The sequence below is a fragment of the Saccopteryx leptura genome, chromosome 1 (genome assembly GCF_036850995.1).
Source record: "Saccopteryx leptura isolate mSacLep1 chromosome 1, mSacLep1_pri_phased_curated, whole genome shotgun sequence".
Lineage (NCBI taxonomy): Eukaryota > Metazoa > Chordata > Mammalia > Chiroptera > Emballonuridae > Saccopteryx > Saccopteryx leptura.
In genome coordinates this window covers 306,589,392-306,606,309 of record NC_089503.1, presented here as the reverse complement: position 1 = coordinate 306,606,309, position 16,918 = coordinate 306,589,392, and the positions used below count along the sequence as shown (strand labels likewise).

At 47.6% G+C, this 16,918-nt stretch overlaps 1 protein-coding gene across 10 annotated transcripts in view; it reads left to right on the top strand.

Annotated features, from left to right (window-relative positions):
- The window catches only part of LARGE1 (LARGE xylosyl- and glucuronyltransferase 1), a 556,826-nt gene that overhangs the window by 252,646 nt on the left and 287,262 nt on the right, over nt 1-16,918 (top strand). For all 10 annotated transcript variants that reach the window (XM_066358245.1, XM_066358239.1, XM_066358243.1 and 7 more), the window contains one exon: nt 10,568-10,650. In XM_066358245.1, coding sequence (XP_066214342.1) covers nt 10,568-10,650 — 83 coding nt within the window. The remainder of the gene's footprint in view (nt 1-10,567; nt 10,651-16,918) is intronic.

The following is a 16,918-nucleotide window of genomic DNA, read 5'->3' as shown; positions in this document are numbered from 1 at the left end:
GTTTTAAATCACTTTGCACATTGTGGCTGCATTTGTTAGCTCAGCAGGGGTTTGCAGGTTTGCATCAGGCGTTATGTTTATAGAACTTGTCACCTCTCACCTGCATTTTCTGAGCCCCTGACTAAACCATGCTATTTTGAGCTGTTTGATCTATTTCCTTGTTTTAGCTTCATCTCCCAGGATTTATTTTTTTATATTTATTTATTTTATTTTTTTACAGAGACAGAGAGAGTCAGAGAGAGGGACAGACAGGGACAGACAGACAAGAATGTAGAGAGATGAGAAGCATCAATCATCAGTTTTTTGTTGTGACACCTTAGTTGTTCATTGATTGCTTTCTCATATGTGCCTTGACCGTGGGGCTACAGCAGACCGAGTAACCCCTTGCTCAAGCCAGTGACCTTGGTTGGGTCCAAGCTGGTGAGCTTTGTTCAAGCCAGATGAGCCCGCACTCAAGCTTGGCGACCTTGGGGTCTTGAACCTAGGTCCTCCGTGTCCCAGTCTGACTCTCTATCCACTGTGCCACCGCCTGGTCAGGCCATCTCCAAGGATTTTACATAATATCCCAGCAGTAGTGGGGGTTACCTGCAATCTTCCCATGTACCACATTCCTCCTGGAAGATATTGTCACAGCATTTGGACTCACATTTCATTAGCTTCCTGTGTCGGCTTTGGGGCTCCTGCAAGGATGAACATCCACTAAAATACTTTCCCTAAATATCAGGCCAGGCCCTGAAATTAGGTTGTGTTGTAGATGGAAGGAGCCTAGTGATATTTCTTACACATGATTTTCAGGGCATCCTGGCTCCTTCTGTATCTTAGGTGCCTTCCTTGAGTCTAATACAATAGTTATTTATAGCTTCAGAGCATGGTATCCCCAACATGGAACGGCTTAGAACAACAAGCATTTATTATCTCATACAGCTTCTGAAAACGAGGACCCTGAGAGCATTTCGTTAGGGTTGTGGCTCTAGATCACACGTGAGGTAGCAGCTAAGACGCCTGCTGGGGCGGTGGTCATCTGTAGGTTTGGTTGGGGCGGGAGGTTGCGTCTCCATCCAAGGTGGCGCGCTGGGGTGGCCGGGGAGTCAGTTCCGCTGGACTCCCACCTGTTCTCCACTGGACCGCTCGAGTGTTCTCACAACACTCTCACAGAGCGCCCCGAGTAAGTGATTCAGCAGAACACGGCAGCAAACACAATCTTCTTTATGACCTATCCTTGGACGTTATATACCCTTTCTGCTGCCACGTTCTACCGGCGTTACACATCAGCCCCGAGAGTGTAGGAGAGTTTACGAAAGGCCATGAACACCGGCTGGCAGTGATCTGTGAAGACAGTCTTGGAGGCTGGCTGCCACACTATGGCCATAGCAAGAGGGACCCTATCTCTGGCAGCCCCCCATCTGTGCCTCCTGAACAGGCCTGCCTCAATCTACCTCATATATTCCCTTCTCTTACAAAGTTAATTTTTGAAAATGTACCAGCAACAAACACAAAGAGATAGCCATCTCATTTGAAAGATGATGAAACCGAAGTAGAGAAGAACCCAGAGGCAGATTAAGGTAAGTTGAGGCCCCAGGTGCAGAAGAAAATATTGGGCCCCTTGTCATTAGAAAAAAGTATCAGCTGGGGTTTTGCAGGGCCCTTCAGAAGTGGGGCCCCGGGGCGTGCACCCAGTGCAGGCGCTGTTCAATCGCCTCTGGAAGAACCAAAGTTCTGTCCTAATTTTCTTTCGGTGTTGTCACGCCCAGGTGATGAATGATTCTGGTGGCTCACGCCCTCATTCCTGAGTCTTGTGCTCTCTTGTCAGTGAGGAGGGGAAAGGCAGTACCAGCATTGGACAGTAGAGGGAACTGGGCAAGTCGAAGAGCCCTCCTTTCAACAGTGGGGAGAGGCTGTCCAGGTCCTTGCCTGAAGGGATGTGGGAGCGAGGGCAGCAGGAAGCAACTGAGGCCTGACTGGAGAGTATTTAGGGCTTAATACCTTGAATAGGGAGCCTTATCATACTATAAGCTCCTTTATAATAATAATTGATAATAAGGACGGCTGATACTTACCTACAGCTTATGGAATGCCTGGCTCTAAGCCCTCGACATGAATCATCTCATTCTGTCCGGCAACCCTGGAACTTGATATATTTATTACTTTTTTTTTTTTAGTAGATGAGGAAACTGAGGTTCCAATAGGTGGTATTATATCTTCAAAGATGGGGAGGGGTTTGATAGGTTGGGTGCTGCACCAGGGCATCCTAAACCGAAGGCATGGTACAGAGATACGAAAGCCTGGCAAGCCCAGCTTGATCGCAGCACGAATACCGTGGCAGCGGGGCGGGCTCCTGAGGGTGACGGTACTGGTCATGTCTGCCCTCATATATTGTGTATTAGTCGTTAGACGTGGCACGTTACGTATGTTAGCTCATGGGATTATTTTAATCATCCTGATTTTATGAATGGGAAGGTCTAGGTTTATCGAGGCCACATAGCTGAAAAGCGCAGATCCACAAGGTAAATCCTTGTTTTTTAATTGTGGTAAAATGAAACCATGTAACATGAAATTTATCCTCTTAATCATTTGAAAGTAGATTCACGTTGTTGTGCACCAGATCTCCAGAACTTTTTCACCTGGCACAACTGAAAGTCTGTACCCATTCGACAACGACTCTTCCATTTCCCTCTCCCGGTCCCTGGCAACCACCGCTCTACCGTTCTACTTTCTGTATGTATGTTTCTGAATGTGTGTTTGAGGCCCTCACATAAGTAAGATGGATCATTCAGCATCTGTCCTTCTGTGACTGGCTTGTTTCACTTAACGTAATACCCTCAAAGTTTATATGTGCTGTAGCATATGACAGGATTTTCTTCTTTTTTGAGGCTGAATAATATTCCATTGTATATATACCACATTTTAACATTTTATTGCATGTATAGATGTATACACACACACACACACACACGAACAAAATGTGACACACACACACACAATGGAATATTTCCCATATATATATTCATGCAACATTTTGTTCATCTGTTGATCTGACAGTGGATGCTTGGGTTACTGCTAACCTCTTAGCTACCATGAATAGTGCTGCTATGAACGTGGGTGTATAAATTATCTACCTCCAGATGTGGGATTGCTGGATCATATGTTAATTCTAAGTTTTCCAGGAACCACCGTGCCCTTTTCCGTAGCAGCTGCAGCATTGTATCCTCTTGGTTATGGTGTATGAGGGACCCCGTTTCCCCATACCCTTGCCACAGGTTGTAAATCTTAATACGCATGATATTCTGCTTCCTCCGCTGGAGAAGCCGACTGCAGACTACTCACAAAGGATTTGGAAAGAATACATACCTCTCCTGGCCCTTTCTCACCTCTGCACTGCCTCCCGCCCTGTGTCACCTTCGAGTGGTGTGAAGCACACCTGAGATGGAGCTCGTTGTGTGGACTATTCATGAAAGCATGTCGGTGGGGCCTGCACCCAGGGATGCTGTGGGGCTTAGTGGATGTGGTCACCCCAGGAAGGGACTGACCTCGGAAAGGTGGCCTCTGACTCCAAAGTTCCTATAGGTGTGACAGCTTGTGGCTGCCTGCCAACAGCACTCTGGGGAACTGGGCTACATATACGTACCTCTTCCAAGGGGCAATTGGGCAGCGTCCACCACTCTTGGGTTATTGCAGTAGCTTCTGGACTCTTCTCTCTGCTTCCTTGTTTGATCCCTGGCCACCCCCTCCTCCATATGAGTACACGCACACACACACGCACACACACACACACACACACACACACACACACACACACACACAGAGTCTGTTCTCAAGTGACACCTTGAGTACGCCTTTTAAAATAAAAGTCAGATTGTGCCATTTCTCAACTCTGAGCTCTCCGGAGGCATCTCTCCTCACACTCCAGAAAAGAAGAGTTCTTACAAGTGCCTGTGAGCAGTAGGGGTCAGCCTCACGTGCGAGCCCCTCTGGTCTCACCTCGCCTTCCTCCCCACTGCCTGGGTCCCAGGCTCCGGCGTGGGCCCTGAGCACACTGGCTGCCTTGTTATGCCCACCGCCCAGTGTGCTCCGCCTGGGGACCTAAAAGGTTTATTTCCTCATTTGCTTTAGATTTCTGCTCCAATGTCACCTCTCCATGAGAGCTGCCCAGACAACCCCACTTTAACATCTTAGCCCCGCTCACCACCCACACGTCCTTCTTCCCCTCCTTAATTTTTCTCCCTAGACTGCTCATCATCCAGCATTCTGTGTGTGTATGTATTACATGTATAGTTGTTTGTCTATTTTCCATGTTCCCCAACTAGAATGTCAGCTCCCAGGGTGGGGCAAGGATTTGGTCTCTCTTGCTCACTGCTCTTTGCCCCCGGTACCCACAAATGAGCCCGACGCACGGCAGGTGCTCAGTCCTCATTTGTAGAATGATTGAATGTTTGGTGAATGTGTGTCAACCGTTTGGTTCAGGCCAGCCATTCGGAGGCCCCGCCGGGAGGAGCGTGACGCGTGGCAGACGTGGTGGTCAGCATCAGGCAGTGTTTGGACAGCTCGCGTGCCCCAGACGCGGGGCTGCCCTACCCATCACACTTCTTTTGACCCCAAATCAATCCCATGCGTTCATGTGCTTCCCGAGAAACATCTGGGTTTCTGACTCCTCAGGTTGTGATGTTCTTCGTAATATAAGCACAGCAACCCAGAGCCGGCCAGGAATGTGCGGGAGGGAGGAGGCTGGGGATGGTCTTTCCCCTCTCGTTCATTGTGGGGCCTTGACTCAGGAAGAGGCGCTCGGGGCCGCCCCCTGGAGGTTTGGCCTGTCCTGTCCTCACCCTGGGCGCTGTAGCACCAGCAACACACCCCACCCCTGGTCGAGTCCCCTGGCTTTGGCTTCCATTGCAGTCGGGTGTCTCCTTCTGATTTCCATAAGGCTGAGATAATTGTGTCTTTTGGGTCTGTGATTCAGTATTTAGAGCAAATAGAATTCTATCGGTAGTTTCCCAAGAGAGTAAGGGTGCCCTAGAGGTGTTGTTAGGTGATTTTAAATGGCACATTTAGCCGTTCATTTTTTTTTTAATTTTAATAGTTATGTATGCACTTCATTGAGGCAGGGTAGGATAGGTTTAAAGGCAGGACTCTAATTTAACCCGTCTGCCACTAACTGGCTGAGCTGTGGGACCTTGGACAAGGTACAGCATGGTTCTGTGTCTCACTTTCTTCATCTTGACTTTTAGAAAACCCTGGATATTGGTAAACCTCTGAGTAGAAATTCTAAATCCCTCCTTCTATAGAGGAGTCACTGAGGATCAGAGAGGTTAAGTAACTTGCCCAAGGTCACCCAGCTGGCCAGAGGCAGAGCTGGGGCCGCCGTCGGCTCCCCTGGTTTCCCAGGTTCTGTTCTCGGCACAGGGGACGCCTGCGTCCCTTTGGCTTTTCCTCACTCCGGAAGAGTCAGACATCCCCAGACCTGGAAGAGGATGGCGCTGGAGGAGGGGTGGCCCCTTTCCTTGTGGGAAGTGGTGCTCTCCATCGGAAAGGTATTGGAAATAGAGTCTGTGAACACCCCTCTCACCCTTTTGACGTAACCGCAGCTAGCATCCCTGAGGCCTGATGTGAGCACTGCTCCAGGTGCTGTAGGCAGAACTGGTTCCCAGCTGTGCTCCCGGGACCCGCAGCATCAGTGACACGTGGATGCAGGAAAGCCTCACCCTCGCCAGCTGCCCTGAATCAGCAGCTCTGGGGGAGGGGCCCAGCACTCTGCTTTAATAAGCCATGCAGGGGTTCTGATGCCTGTTCAGTTTGGAGAACCACGGACTCCAGGTCCTCAGCCCCTGGAAGGAAAGCAGTAGTGTGTCCCTGTACGACAGGTGAGGAAGTGACTGCAGGGCGGTGAGGGCCAGCGTCTCCTTTTGCTGTGTGCGTATCCGGTAAGCACGGACCAGCAGCAGCTCACCTGGGGAACCGTCTTGCACTCAACTCTCTGATCCTCCCAGCAGCCCTAGGGGGCGACTATTTTTATCTCCATTTCACAGAAGAACGGGGAGGCTCCTGGAAGTTAAGTGACTGCTCCTAGGTCCCTCGGCAACTTCGGTTTGAGACTGCAACTCAAACCCAGGTCTCTGGACTCTTGTTGGTTTTCTTTACTCACTCACTCACTCACTCCCGTGTCTGTCCCCAGCCGCGTGCTTCTCCGAGTGGCCGCTGGACAGCACTGCACCCCCCACCCCCAGCGCAGGAGTCTGCAGCCGCAGTGCAGAACCTGGACTGAGCCTCACTGTTCGTAGTTTTGCAGCTTTTAAATCGGGTCAGGTCCCCCTCTCATTCCCACTCCTGCAGTTGCCCTGATGTGAGATGTTTCCCTAAACTGTGCCCCCAGCAGAATGCCCTAAAGGGTGTACCAGGCCTGTAGGTCACTGCTGGTGGTGGTGCTAGGGCAGCGGGCCTGGGTGGGTGCAGGTGACTTCTGCCAGGACTGCCGCTTGCCTGCCATCCCCTGATTCGGTCTGCATTTCTTTAGGGATTATTTCCCTCCTGCTAGCATATAGAAGAAAACAGGCCGAGGGGATTTTATTTTCCTGGCACATTGGAAGCTCCAAAAATGCTCTGGTCCTGCCTGATTTCTTCCTGCAGGTCCTAAAAGTAAAGGTCCCTCACTGACCCCAGTGGTGTCTGGAATGAGCCCTCGTTCACAGCTGTGGGACTCTCCTGCCCGTGTGCTCAGGGGCAGCTTCCCGATGCACAAGGTGTGCAGAGAACCCTGTTCAGGGATAAGGGGAGTGGCAGGTGCCTTTATGGGCTTCCTTAGAAAGAGTCTTGTGGTCCAGGTGTCTGAGAACCTTGGTGAGCTCCTTAAAATGTATAAATACAATGATACATTCTCAAGTTCAATACCTTGGTGCCCTCCTGCTTTGCCTCACCGTGTATATTTGCTTCTCTGTGTCTACGAAGGCTTGAAAGTGTTCTGGGTTTCCCTCCCAGCCACCAGGACAAGGGGATGCTGAGGAAAGCTCATGAGAATCAGTCAGGAAACATGGCACGCTCAGAAGTGTGCACGGGGTTTAAATACAGGGCCTAAGGCATGGGCAGGGCGGAGGGGAACTGACGAGGGTGACCAAGCTCCCTGGGGGGAGTCACTGCCACCCCTGGATGAGGGGTGGGCAAGGGGCATTGTGAACCCAGCAAGAACTGGAAGTGTAGGAGAGGACCCCCGATGGGAGCAGGGGGGCTCTGACCTCTTTGTCCTCCTATCCTCCATTGACTAAACTCAGCCAGGATCCAGAATTTAGAGGAAACCGGTAATTCATTCTATAAAAGTGGGCTCTCCGGCACACAGCAGGTTGGGGAAGGGTGGAGAGAAGGAGTCTGGAGGAGCAAATAAGAACATCATGCCCCCCCTTCTATCCAGGCCTTGTCACCAATAGAGGCAAGTGTGACATCTATAAAGTACAGAGAAGAAGGTTTGATAAGCGGGCCAGTGGTCACAGAATCTGACCCTGCGACCCTTCCCTCTGATGGGAGGAATGTCGAAGTGTCCATGGCCACCTTTAAGCTGCCACATTGAACAACTTGTAAACCTGGACTTTATCACTTCAGGATCAAAAGCAGTCCTGGTGAAACCATTTTTGTGACCCTGCTCAGTCCTATCCCCTACTCTCCCCACTCCTGTTGTTCATGGCTGCAGCCACAGATTTGGGACCACCCCAAACTCTCCCAAGAGTGTATTCAGGGCACTTGGGTCTCCTGCTCTCCTGAGTAGCAGGGAGTAGCTGCTTAGGCTTCAGGGGATGAATGTATCCTCGATGCCAGGTGTAGTGGAAGAAATGAAAGAGATCGGAAAGTTCTGTAACATGTTTGAGAATGCACGCACCTGTGCTTACATTTAATGAACCCATTTTTAAAAGTCCCTGAACCCTGAAGCCAACACAAAGTTTGGTACTTCAGAGAGGCCACGTGTTTAAATATTTGTAATTCCAAAGAATCTGATTCAGCTTGCATTTACCCATTCTTATCCCCTTCCTCCTTACTCTCCCCTCCCTCCTGTGTGCAAAAAGATTTTGTTTTTCTTTGTGATTTAAATGGTGACAGTTGTATCTTCATTTCAGCCTTTCATCCTGGGTCTTTCTTTCCAGACCTTACCCAGAGATGAGGGTTAGCGGCTTCATTTTAAGGTCTAGAACTGAAGATAGACATAAATTAGACTGAGAAAAGGTGGCATTGCTTCCCCGTTGGGACCTGAGGTTCCCCTAACCCCCTTTCTTCTTCCTAAGAGGAGGGTTTCTAACCACCGAAGTCTTGACCTTTTGGGCAGGTCATTCTTGGCTGGGAGGGCTGCCCTGTGCATTGTAGGCTGTAAAGCCACATCCCTGGCCTCTACCCGGGAGATACCAGTAGCCTTGCACACCCCTGGGGGTGACAACCAAAATGACTCCAGACATTGTCACAGTGTTCTGGGGCGGGGGAGCATGGGTGGGGGAGTGAATTAACTAACCTCTGTGGAGAACCAGTGCCTGCAGCAGAGTCATTTAAGATCCTGGACACCAGAGACTGTGAGTTAATTGGTCTGAGGTGGGGCTGGGGCACGGGGGAATATTTGAAAAATCTTTTGGGTGTTTCTTATGTACCAGTGGGGTTGGGAATCTCTGTTCCAGAGCCTGAATCTCACTCTCTAAGCCTGTGTTTTCTGTCTGTAATACTGAGATAATAATACTGTACCTGCCCCATACAACCAGGAGACTTAAATCTAATCATCTGTATGAAGAAGTAGTAAGCACAGTACTTAGGATAGAGTGATTTATTTGCTCAATAAATATTAGCTCTTAGTGTGCTTATTATTCCTCTTTCATTTTCCTTCATCTATCTCCCTTCTTAATCCCCAGGGGTGGGGGTTGCGTGTTGAGTGGGGAGTGCACGCGCAGGGAGCCGAGGGCAGTGAAACGATTGGCCAGGTTAGAGCTGGTGGGTCTGACAGCGTGGGAGGGGCTCTCCACCAGCCTGAGGAGCAGGAGCAGTGCGGGGGCGGGGGGCGGGGCGTCCACGGTTTCAGGGTTTCGGAGACAGTGAGGATTGAGACAGAGCTAAATCCAGCTCCTGCCCCTGAGAGAGGGTGGCCAGGCGGAGGGAAGGCCCCTGGAAACGAGGAGTCCTGGAAGTGCATTCAAGGCTGTTAGATGGTTCATCCCCAGGATGGTTAGCCTCCCCTTGGTGGTGTCACAGGAGGGGCGTCACTGTCCTCAAAGCCCTGATGGGAGCAGCCAGGGTACCAGAACTGCATTGTCAAGTGGCCGACTAGGGTAACGGGGAGTCTGGAAGCCGTGCCATGGGAGGAAGGGCTGGAAGTAGTTCTGAAAATGAAGAGGCGCCTATCAAGAACCTCCCTTGAATTTAAGTGCTGGGTGTCAAAGAGGACGTGCAAGTTCTGTGGTCCTCCCAGGATAGAGCGCGGTTGCTGTGGGGTGCGGAGGCAGGTGGCAAAGCGAGGAGGGCCGTGCTTTAGTAAGAGAGACAACACTGAGAGGCAGAGCCCTCCGTTTCCGGAGCTGGTTTGAGAGAGACTAGATGACTTCCTGCAGGGGGTGCCTGAGAGCAGTGCTTTCCCGTCTTGGTCAATGTGTGGCCTGTTATAGAAAATGGTAGCTGCCTGGTGCTGGGAGGTAAACAGGAAAAGTAGCTGGCAGCAGTGATGGCCAAGCCCAGGGGGCTACCCTGCCTGATAGCCTGGAGAGCTTGAAGGGATGACTGTCTTCATCACCTGGAGTTCACATGCAGCCCACCAAGGCGCCAAGGCACCCCGTTTGGGAAGCTCCATTCTCAAGGACATGTGTGCTATGATTGGAATGCAGTGTGCTGAGCCCTGTTTTCAGCTCTTGGCATCATTGCCCTCACATATTCCTTGACATTCTGCAGGACATGTGTCATGCCCCTTATGTTACGAGGAGTCACTTGACACCGCAACTTCTGCACGGTCACCTTGGGTTAAAGGTCGGATCCAGGATTCATTAATTCATGCCTGGGGCCCATGCTCTTGACCTAGAGGAGATGACCCATCAGGTTTCCTTACATTCTGCCCGCCTTCACTTGCTGGAATGCTATCCCAGCCGCGGCCCGTAAGTCCTTATCAGCCCCTTTGCCACTGCTACCGAGTTGGCCTTAACCTGAGACATCTTGTGAGAACATTTCACAACCTCTTGGAACCATCCCTTCTCAGTCTGAGGTCCCTAATGGCCAGATCATCCTTCCCGGGTGTATTTCTTTCTTCTTCATGGAACCAGCTGTCACTGTCTCCCAGATTGGGGGCCGGAAACTCACTGTTTGTCTGTTTGAGCCAAGCCCCATTTCTCTTTCCCCCAAATGTAATTGTAAGGAGCCTTAATGGTTTCCAAATGGTGATAGCACCATAAACAGATTAAAAAGGCCTTAATAAAACTGTCTCGGGTTGTGTTCCCAGAGCAGCGGCCTGTGTTCTTTGTTTTCTAACGATCCCAGGAAGAAAGAAGGACAGTTTCTCTTTGTCATGTGGTCGGAAGCACCAGGAAGACCCTCTTCCGTCTAACTGCTCACCCTGTTTCTGTTTACTTCCCAGACAATCCACGTTGCTATCGTCTGCGCCGGATATAACGCCAGCCGGGACGTCGTCACCTTGGTCAAGTCTGTCCTGTTTCACAGGTGAGCGTGCTGGTTACGTGCTGCGGGCCTGTGATTGCCTGCCTGTGTGTGTTTCCATGGGGCAGAGTTAAATCAGAGCACCATTTCTCATCAGTCACGTAAGCTGCCATGAAAATGAAATTTTTTATCTGAGACCTTGGGGGAGATGATTGTGTTAATAGTATTTAATAGCAGCGATGAGGTGCTATCTTGCACTGTGTAGAACTGCAGCTCTTAGATCTGAAGGGATCTTCAAGGACATCCCAAATACGTTGCTTCAGTTTCTTCATCAAGCTTCCCTTACCGGACTGAAAATAGAATCTCTCTGTTGACAGGTTGTGACTGATTTTTGTGTGTTCCCCTCTCTCCCTTTCCCTGCCAAACTTTATCTCTTGGGAGTTCTAATCCCTAGTACTTCGAATGAGACTGAATTTGGAGATAAGATCTTTAGAGAGGTACTCAGTTAAATGAAGTCAGGAGGGTGGGCTCTAATTCAGTGTGACTGGTGTCCTTATAAGAAAAGAGTAGGACACAGACTCACACAGTATGAAGACCATGTGAGAACATGGGTAGAAGACAGCATCTACAAGCATCAATAAGCTAAGAGAAGAGGCCTCGGAAGGAAACGGCCCCTGCCAACACCTTGATCTTGGACTTCCAGCCTCCAGAACTGTGAGAAATAAGTTACTGTTGTTTCAGCCACTCATTCTGGGGTATTTTGCATCCATTCTGTGGTGTTTTGTTATGGAAGCCCAGCAAACTAAAATAAGTTGCTTACTCTGTGCCAATGTAGCCCGCCCCACCTCTGGGCATATCTGACCATTAGGAAGGTCCTGCCTTATATATATTAAAGTGAAAATTATCAACCTGTAGATGATATCAGTGGCCTTTGTGAGTCCCCGTGGAGCCAGTCATACAAAGGGTAGATTCCCGTTTTTTCCTGGAGGTGATACTGCCGTCCTCCTGAGTTACCATCTCTTCCTGTTCAATTCCTGCTGTTTGCCTCTGCTTTTTCAAGGGACTTTTCTTCTGTCCCCTCGTGGTTTTGACTGCCTCTGGGCATACTGAGGGAATATCCAGAACTGAATCTCCAGTTGCAGCCGCTGTCCTTGGCTCTGTTCAGAATATCTGAGGCTTTGGATGAAGCTTACCCAGAGCTGTAGCCAACAGTATGGAACTGCATCAGATGACTGAGTCAGGATCCAGAAGGTCCTCAGAAGGAGGAGTGGTCATAAAAAGCTCTGAGTTCAACCGAACAGAGATCCATTGAAAGTCTTATATTTGAATCCAACTGTCAGTGGTGGCAACAGAGACAGGAGAAGTGGTGGACACCCAAGACCTACCAACTCTTGTTCTGGTCCCCTGACCAGCCCATCAGTTCTCAGAGCCATTTCACCCTGTCCTCTTCATCCCCACTGTGCCTGGCATGGCTCAGATATATATAGTCTCTCATGGGCACTGTCCTTCCCGTTCCCCCAGATCCATCCTCTCTAATGCTGGAATGATGTTTCAGACAGGCAGATCTGATTTCTGAACACTTTTCATTGACTTCTCCCTGTCAAACTGAGAGAATCGAATCTCTTCGCCGTGTCACACGGACCATCCAGGATCCAAGGTCATGCCTGACAGTGTGTTCTCTCTCCTCCCCTTGCGGATGCTTCGGGCCCCAGTGGCACTCACCTGCTCTCAGCTGCCATCCTCCCCAAGGTGTCCCCTGCCTACTACTTGTCGTTGGTCCCATCTGTCCAGGTCTCCACTCTCCCTTTCTCCCCACCCTAATCTGGCAAGCCCTCCTCACCCTCCAAGACTTTGCACAGACCTCATTTCTACCAGGAAGCCCACCTGCAGGTGTCAGCCTGGGTGTGGCTTCCCTTCTACCAGCCCGTAATGCCCTGTGCATCTTTCTGCTGTGATTTTTAATACATTGTATTTCATTTATCTATTTATGTTATATCTTTTGTAATAAAATGTGAGACTTGTGGGGACAGAAACCATGCCTTATTTTTTTCTTTGTTTCTGGTATCTTAGCATATTATCTACTCAATAAATATTTACTTGGTTAACAAGTGAATCTAGGGAACTTCATTAATAAATAACCTGAAGGTATATAGTTAACTAATATACCTGGCTCAGACCTAGTTCAGTTCCATATAGCAATAGTGTCAGTATCCGCAGCTGATGGCACGCCACAGTCTCATGGAGGCATGGGGATTTGAGAGGAAAGCAGATTTTTATTCTGTGTCATGAAAATTCTGCACCCCACGTCAGTGACGACTTTTTGAATCAAGTAACCACTTCTGTCTCTCCCATGCATGAAACTCTACAAATGAGATCTAGTCTGTGAATTAATATGCTAGTGCTAATGAGTTTAGATATCAAGACACAAGGGCTTCTGAAAGATTTTTCAGCTCAGAAAGTCCAGCTAGAAACAGCGTCATTGCTTCCAAAACGCGTAGTGGGGATTAACGAATGTTTCGTGATAAACTGCTTGGACAAAGGAAGCACCTTCCTAATGTTTAGGATAATATAATACTGGGGTAGGATGCCTCTTTGGGCTTTCATTATGAATTACAGTAATTAGATTTACTTTCCAGACAAGATTTTCAGTAAATTTTCACTCAAGGCTTGCTTTGTTACATGGAATCAATTTTACTTCCGCAGGATGCCTGGTGACAGCAGGCACACTATGTTTTGAAAGACAGACAGTAGGAGAAGTGATGTGGGCATTCAGGAACCCTGAAGCCGGCACTGAAATTTGCTGACAGTTTTGGGGAAAGAAATATCATAGTATTATGCCCAAGACCATGACCTTGTATCACTACATCAGGGGCTCTGTCTTAAAAGGATAATCCTAACTTAAAAAAAAAAAGCTTTTATGAAATATTTCTCATAATTATAAAACTTTGAATAACCCTTAAAAAACAATAATATTAACTAAATGGGACATCCTCTTATAGTAAACCATGTTCTCAGTGGGTTTTATTTTTATTTATTTTATTATTATTATTTTTTTACAGAGACAGAGAGAGAGTCCGAGAGAGGGATAGACAGGGACAGACAGACAGGAACGGAGAGATGAGAAGCATCAATCATTAGTTTTTCGTTGCAACACCTTAGTTGTTCATTGAATGCTTTCTCATATGTGCCTTGACCGCAGGCCTTCAGCAGACCAAGTAACCCCTTGCTTGAGCCAGCAACCCTGGGTCCAAGCTGGTGAGCTTTTGCTCAAACCAGATGAGCCCGCGCTCAAGCTAGCGAGCTTGGGGTCTCAAACCTGGGTCTTTCCGCATCCCAGTCCAACACTCTATCCACTGCGCCACCGCCTGGTCAGGCTCTCAGTGGGTTTTAAAAACATAAACAAAAATGATATTTGATATTACCAAACAAGTGACGGCATAATTCAAAAGCATATGCACAGTATCATTCCACTCTCTAAACCCATGTGTCACACTCATACAGATACATATATAAGGTGGCAATCTAGGGGACGGGTAAAAGACCAGCAGAAAAGAAATAAGAAATGGAATTTTTTTGCATGCGGTTGTTGGGGGTGACCTCGTTTTTTGTTTTCTCTTAACATATATTTTTGGTCATCTCATTATGCAGCCTCTATGGTGAAAAAGAAGATGAATGAGGGAAAAAATAACTGCAGAAGATATGTGTACGAAGACTTATCTAATTGAAAGTACCATAATATGTGTCAGAAAACAGTATAACATGTGTCTTTAGGTGGCAAAAGTGTTTAAAGAGAAATTGGGGGATGCCTGTAACTCCAATCCCAATGGCAAATAGGCTGGGACACCTAGCTGCTCTTCACGGAGACCAAGCTTTTAGTGAGCAGAGAAAGAAAAAATATTTATTTAGTAACTTCAGTGTTTAACCGCCTGGGCAGGAAGGTTGGCCAGCTTGTAAAAATTTAATATTTGCTTGCTAGGATGATCTACTTATTCTCACACTCTGCAGCCCTGGTGGCAGGAGGAAGCTGGGTGACTCCCTCACTTTGCATATCAAGCAGTAAGATTGTGTGTGTTGTTTTTTGTTGTTGTTCTTTAACTTCACTGGCATCCTTGAAGACCATGGAGGATAAAACAGCATATTTGTGACCAGTTTCTGCCTCTAATGGTCTTACTGCTTATTCAGGCTTAACCTTATTATAGAAGCAGTTTCCCGATTGTGAAGGGAGGAACCTAGGATTTGAATACAACAAAGGAACAGAGTTGGTTATGATTCTGGTCTTGCCATCACTGAGCTGGGTGACCCTAGGCAAGTCACTAAACGTCTAGGAGCTTTGGCTAGTTCCCCAAGCAGTCACAGAGCCTATTTTAAATATCAAAAGAGATGATATATGTGAAATATCTGCATTTTCTTTATTTAATAAATATGAATGTATCATGCTCCATTCCTAGTGTTTGTCAGATATTAATGCATTTTATGCTCATATGCCTCTTTGAGGTGGGAACTGGTATTGTCCCCATTTTACAGATGATGAAACTGAGGATCAAGGGGTTCAGTCTAGGCTGAAGATCAGTCACACAGAGAGGATGGGCAGGGCCAGGTTTGAACCCAGTAAATCTAGTTTCAAAATCTGAGTTTTCAATAAGGAAAAAAAAAATTACCTTCTGAGTATCATTATTCTTCTATTTTTAATTATCATTTTGGGGGGACCATGTAGACATTGCCATTATTATTGTGACTCTTCATAATCATTGTCATCCTCCCAGCTATGTATTTTTGGGAGACTGAGTACAAAGTAAATGGAGGTTGTAAAAGCATAGATATTAATTTTCTAGTAAGACCTAAGGCAGTAGGATGGAGTAAAGAAAATAGAACGAATATGCTAATTAGCTTGATTATGGTGATTTTTAAAATAATGTATACATATAAAAAGTCACCTTAAACATTTGATATACAATTTTTATTTGTCAGTTACAGCTCAGTAAACTTGAAATAAAAGAAAATATGGACAGGTAATTTCTTTAAACAGGTGAGGGAGCTGTGCTATTTGGTTATGCATGTCTGTATGAAAGCAAAGAGAATTAATGCATATACCTCAGAAGCTACGCATCACATATTTGTATCTGACCTTCATCCCAGCCTGGTCAGTAGATGCCATTATCCCTACAAATGGATGAGCACATGGAGGCTCGTAGAGATTACGTGGCTTGTTGAAGGTCACTGGTGAGTAACTGCAGCCCCTGGAAGGCTGGCCTCACAGCTCTGCACAGCCCAGAACCTGTGCCGCTTTGACTACCCAGGAGGTCTTTTGATTTTTCCAGAAAAGTACTCTGTTCTTCTCCCATGGAGAGCTTTCCTGACATGATAGTGACTTGCCCTTGAATCATCCCACCTTACCAGGGCCACTTGTCCCCCCTCAAATGAAGAACGCACACTGGCGAACCCTCCTTCTGGCTAACGTGTTTTTCCGCAATGAGTTCTATTAAATCTCTGAGTGTAACGGATTCACTAAGCATTCAAGTTGCTGTCACAGGCTCTTTCTTTCTCTCAAATTGCAATTCCAGTCGAAACTTAATAATTTAAGGATTATTTCAGCTCAGATGTCCCTGTATATTTTAATAAAAACAGACCCTGGATTGCCTTGGAGGGGCCGTGGCACATTCCTGACAAAATAAGAAAGGGAAAAGCAGGGAAGGAAGCTGAAGTTTAATCATCTCTGCCTCTTTGTATTACCATATTTATTGCATCCCAACCTGGAACAAGGGAGCAGTTAAGGCAGCCAGAGGCAGCAGGAGCGCTGCTCATTACAAGCCCCGTCTGCAGGCATTGCTGAAGACGGGGCACGCCCTTGCTTCCCTCTTTGTCGTAAGAGCGTGGTCTTGTCTGATGTCTGCGGCAACGTCTGTGTTTGCACCCAGGTAAGCGAGGTGGGACCCAAGCCAGCCTGGCCAGGCAGAAGCCTTTTCTCATGGGCTTAAAGCGGTGCTCGCAAAATGCATGTATAACCAGTGACAGGTATTAAAAAAAAAAAAAAAAAAAAACTGTGTTAGATGCTGTACAGATGTAAAATTCGATAATATTGAATCCTATATTCAGAAAATCCCTTTCTGATTCTTGTGAATGAGTTCCTACCATCAATAGTAGATGAAGTTCCCTTTGGTGTTAGCATCTGTCAAACTCCTGCCAATCTCCTTCTGAATAAAAGAGAAACAGGATGGAGACATAGCCTTTGGCTGATGGGGGAATTTGCAATGCCCCGTCATTAAAACTTTTTGAGTTAGGAACCAAATGCAAAAATAAGAGTCAGAAGGCTCAGCTGAAGGATGAAATATCA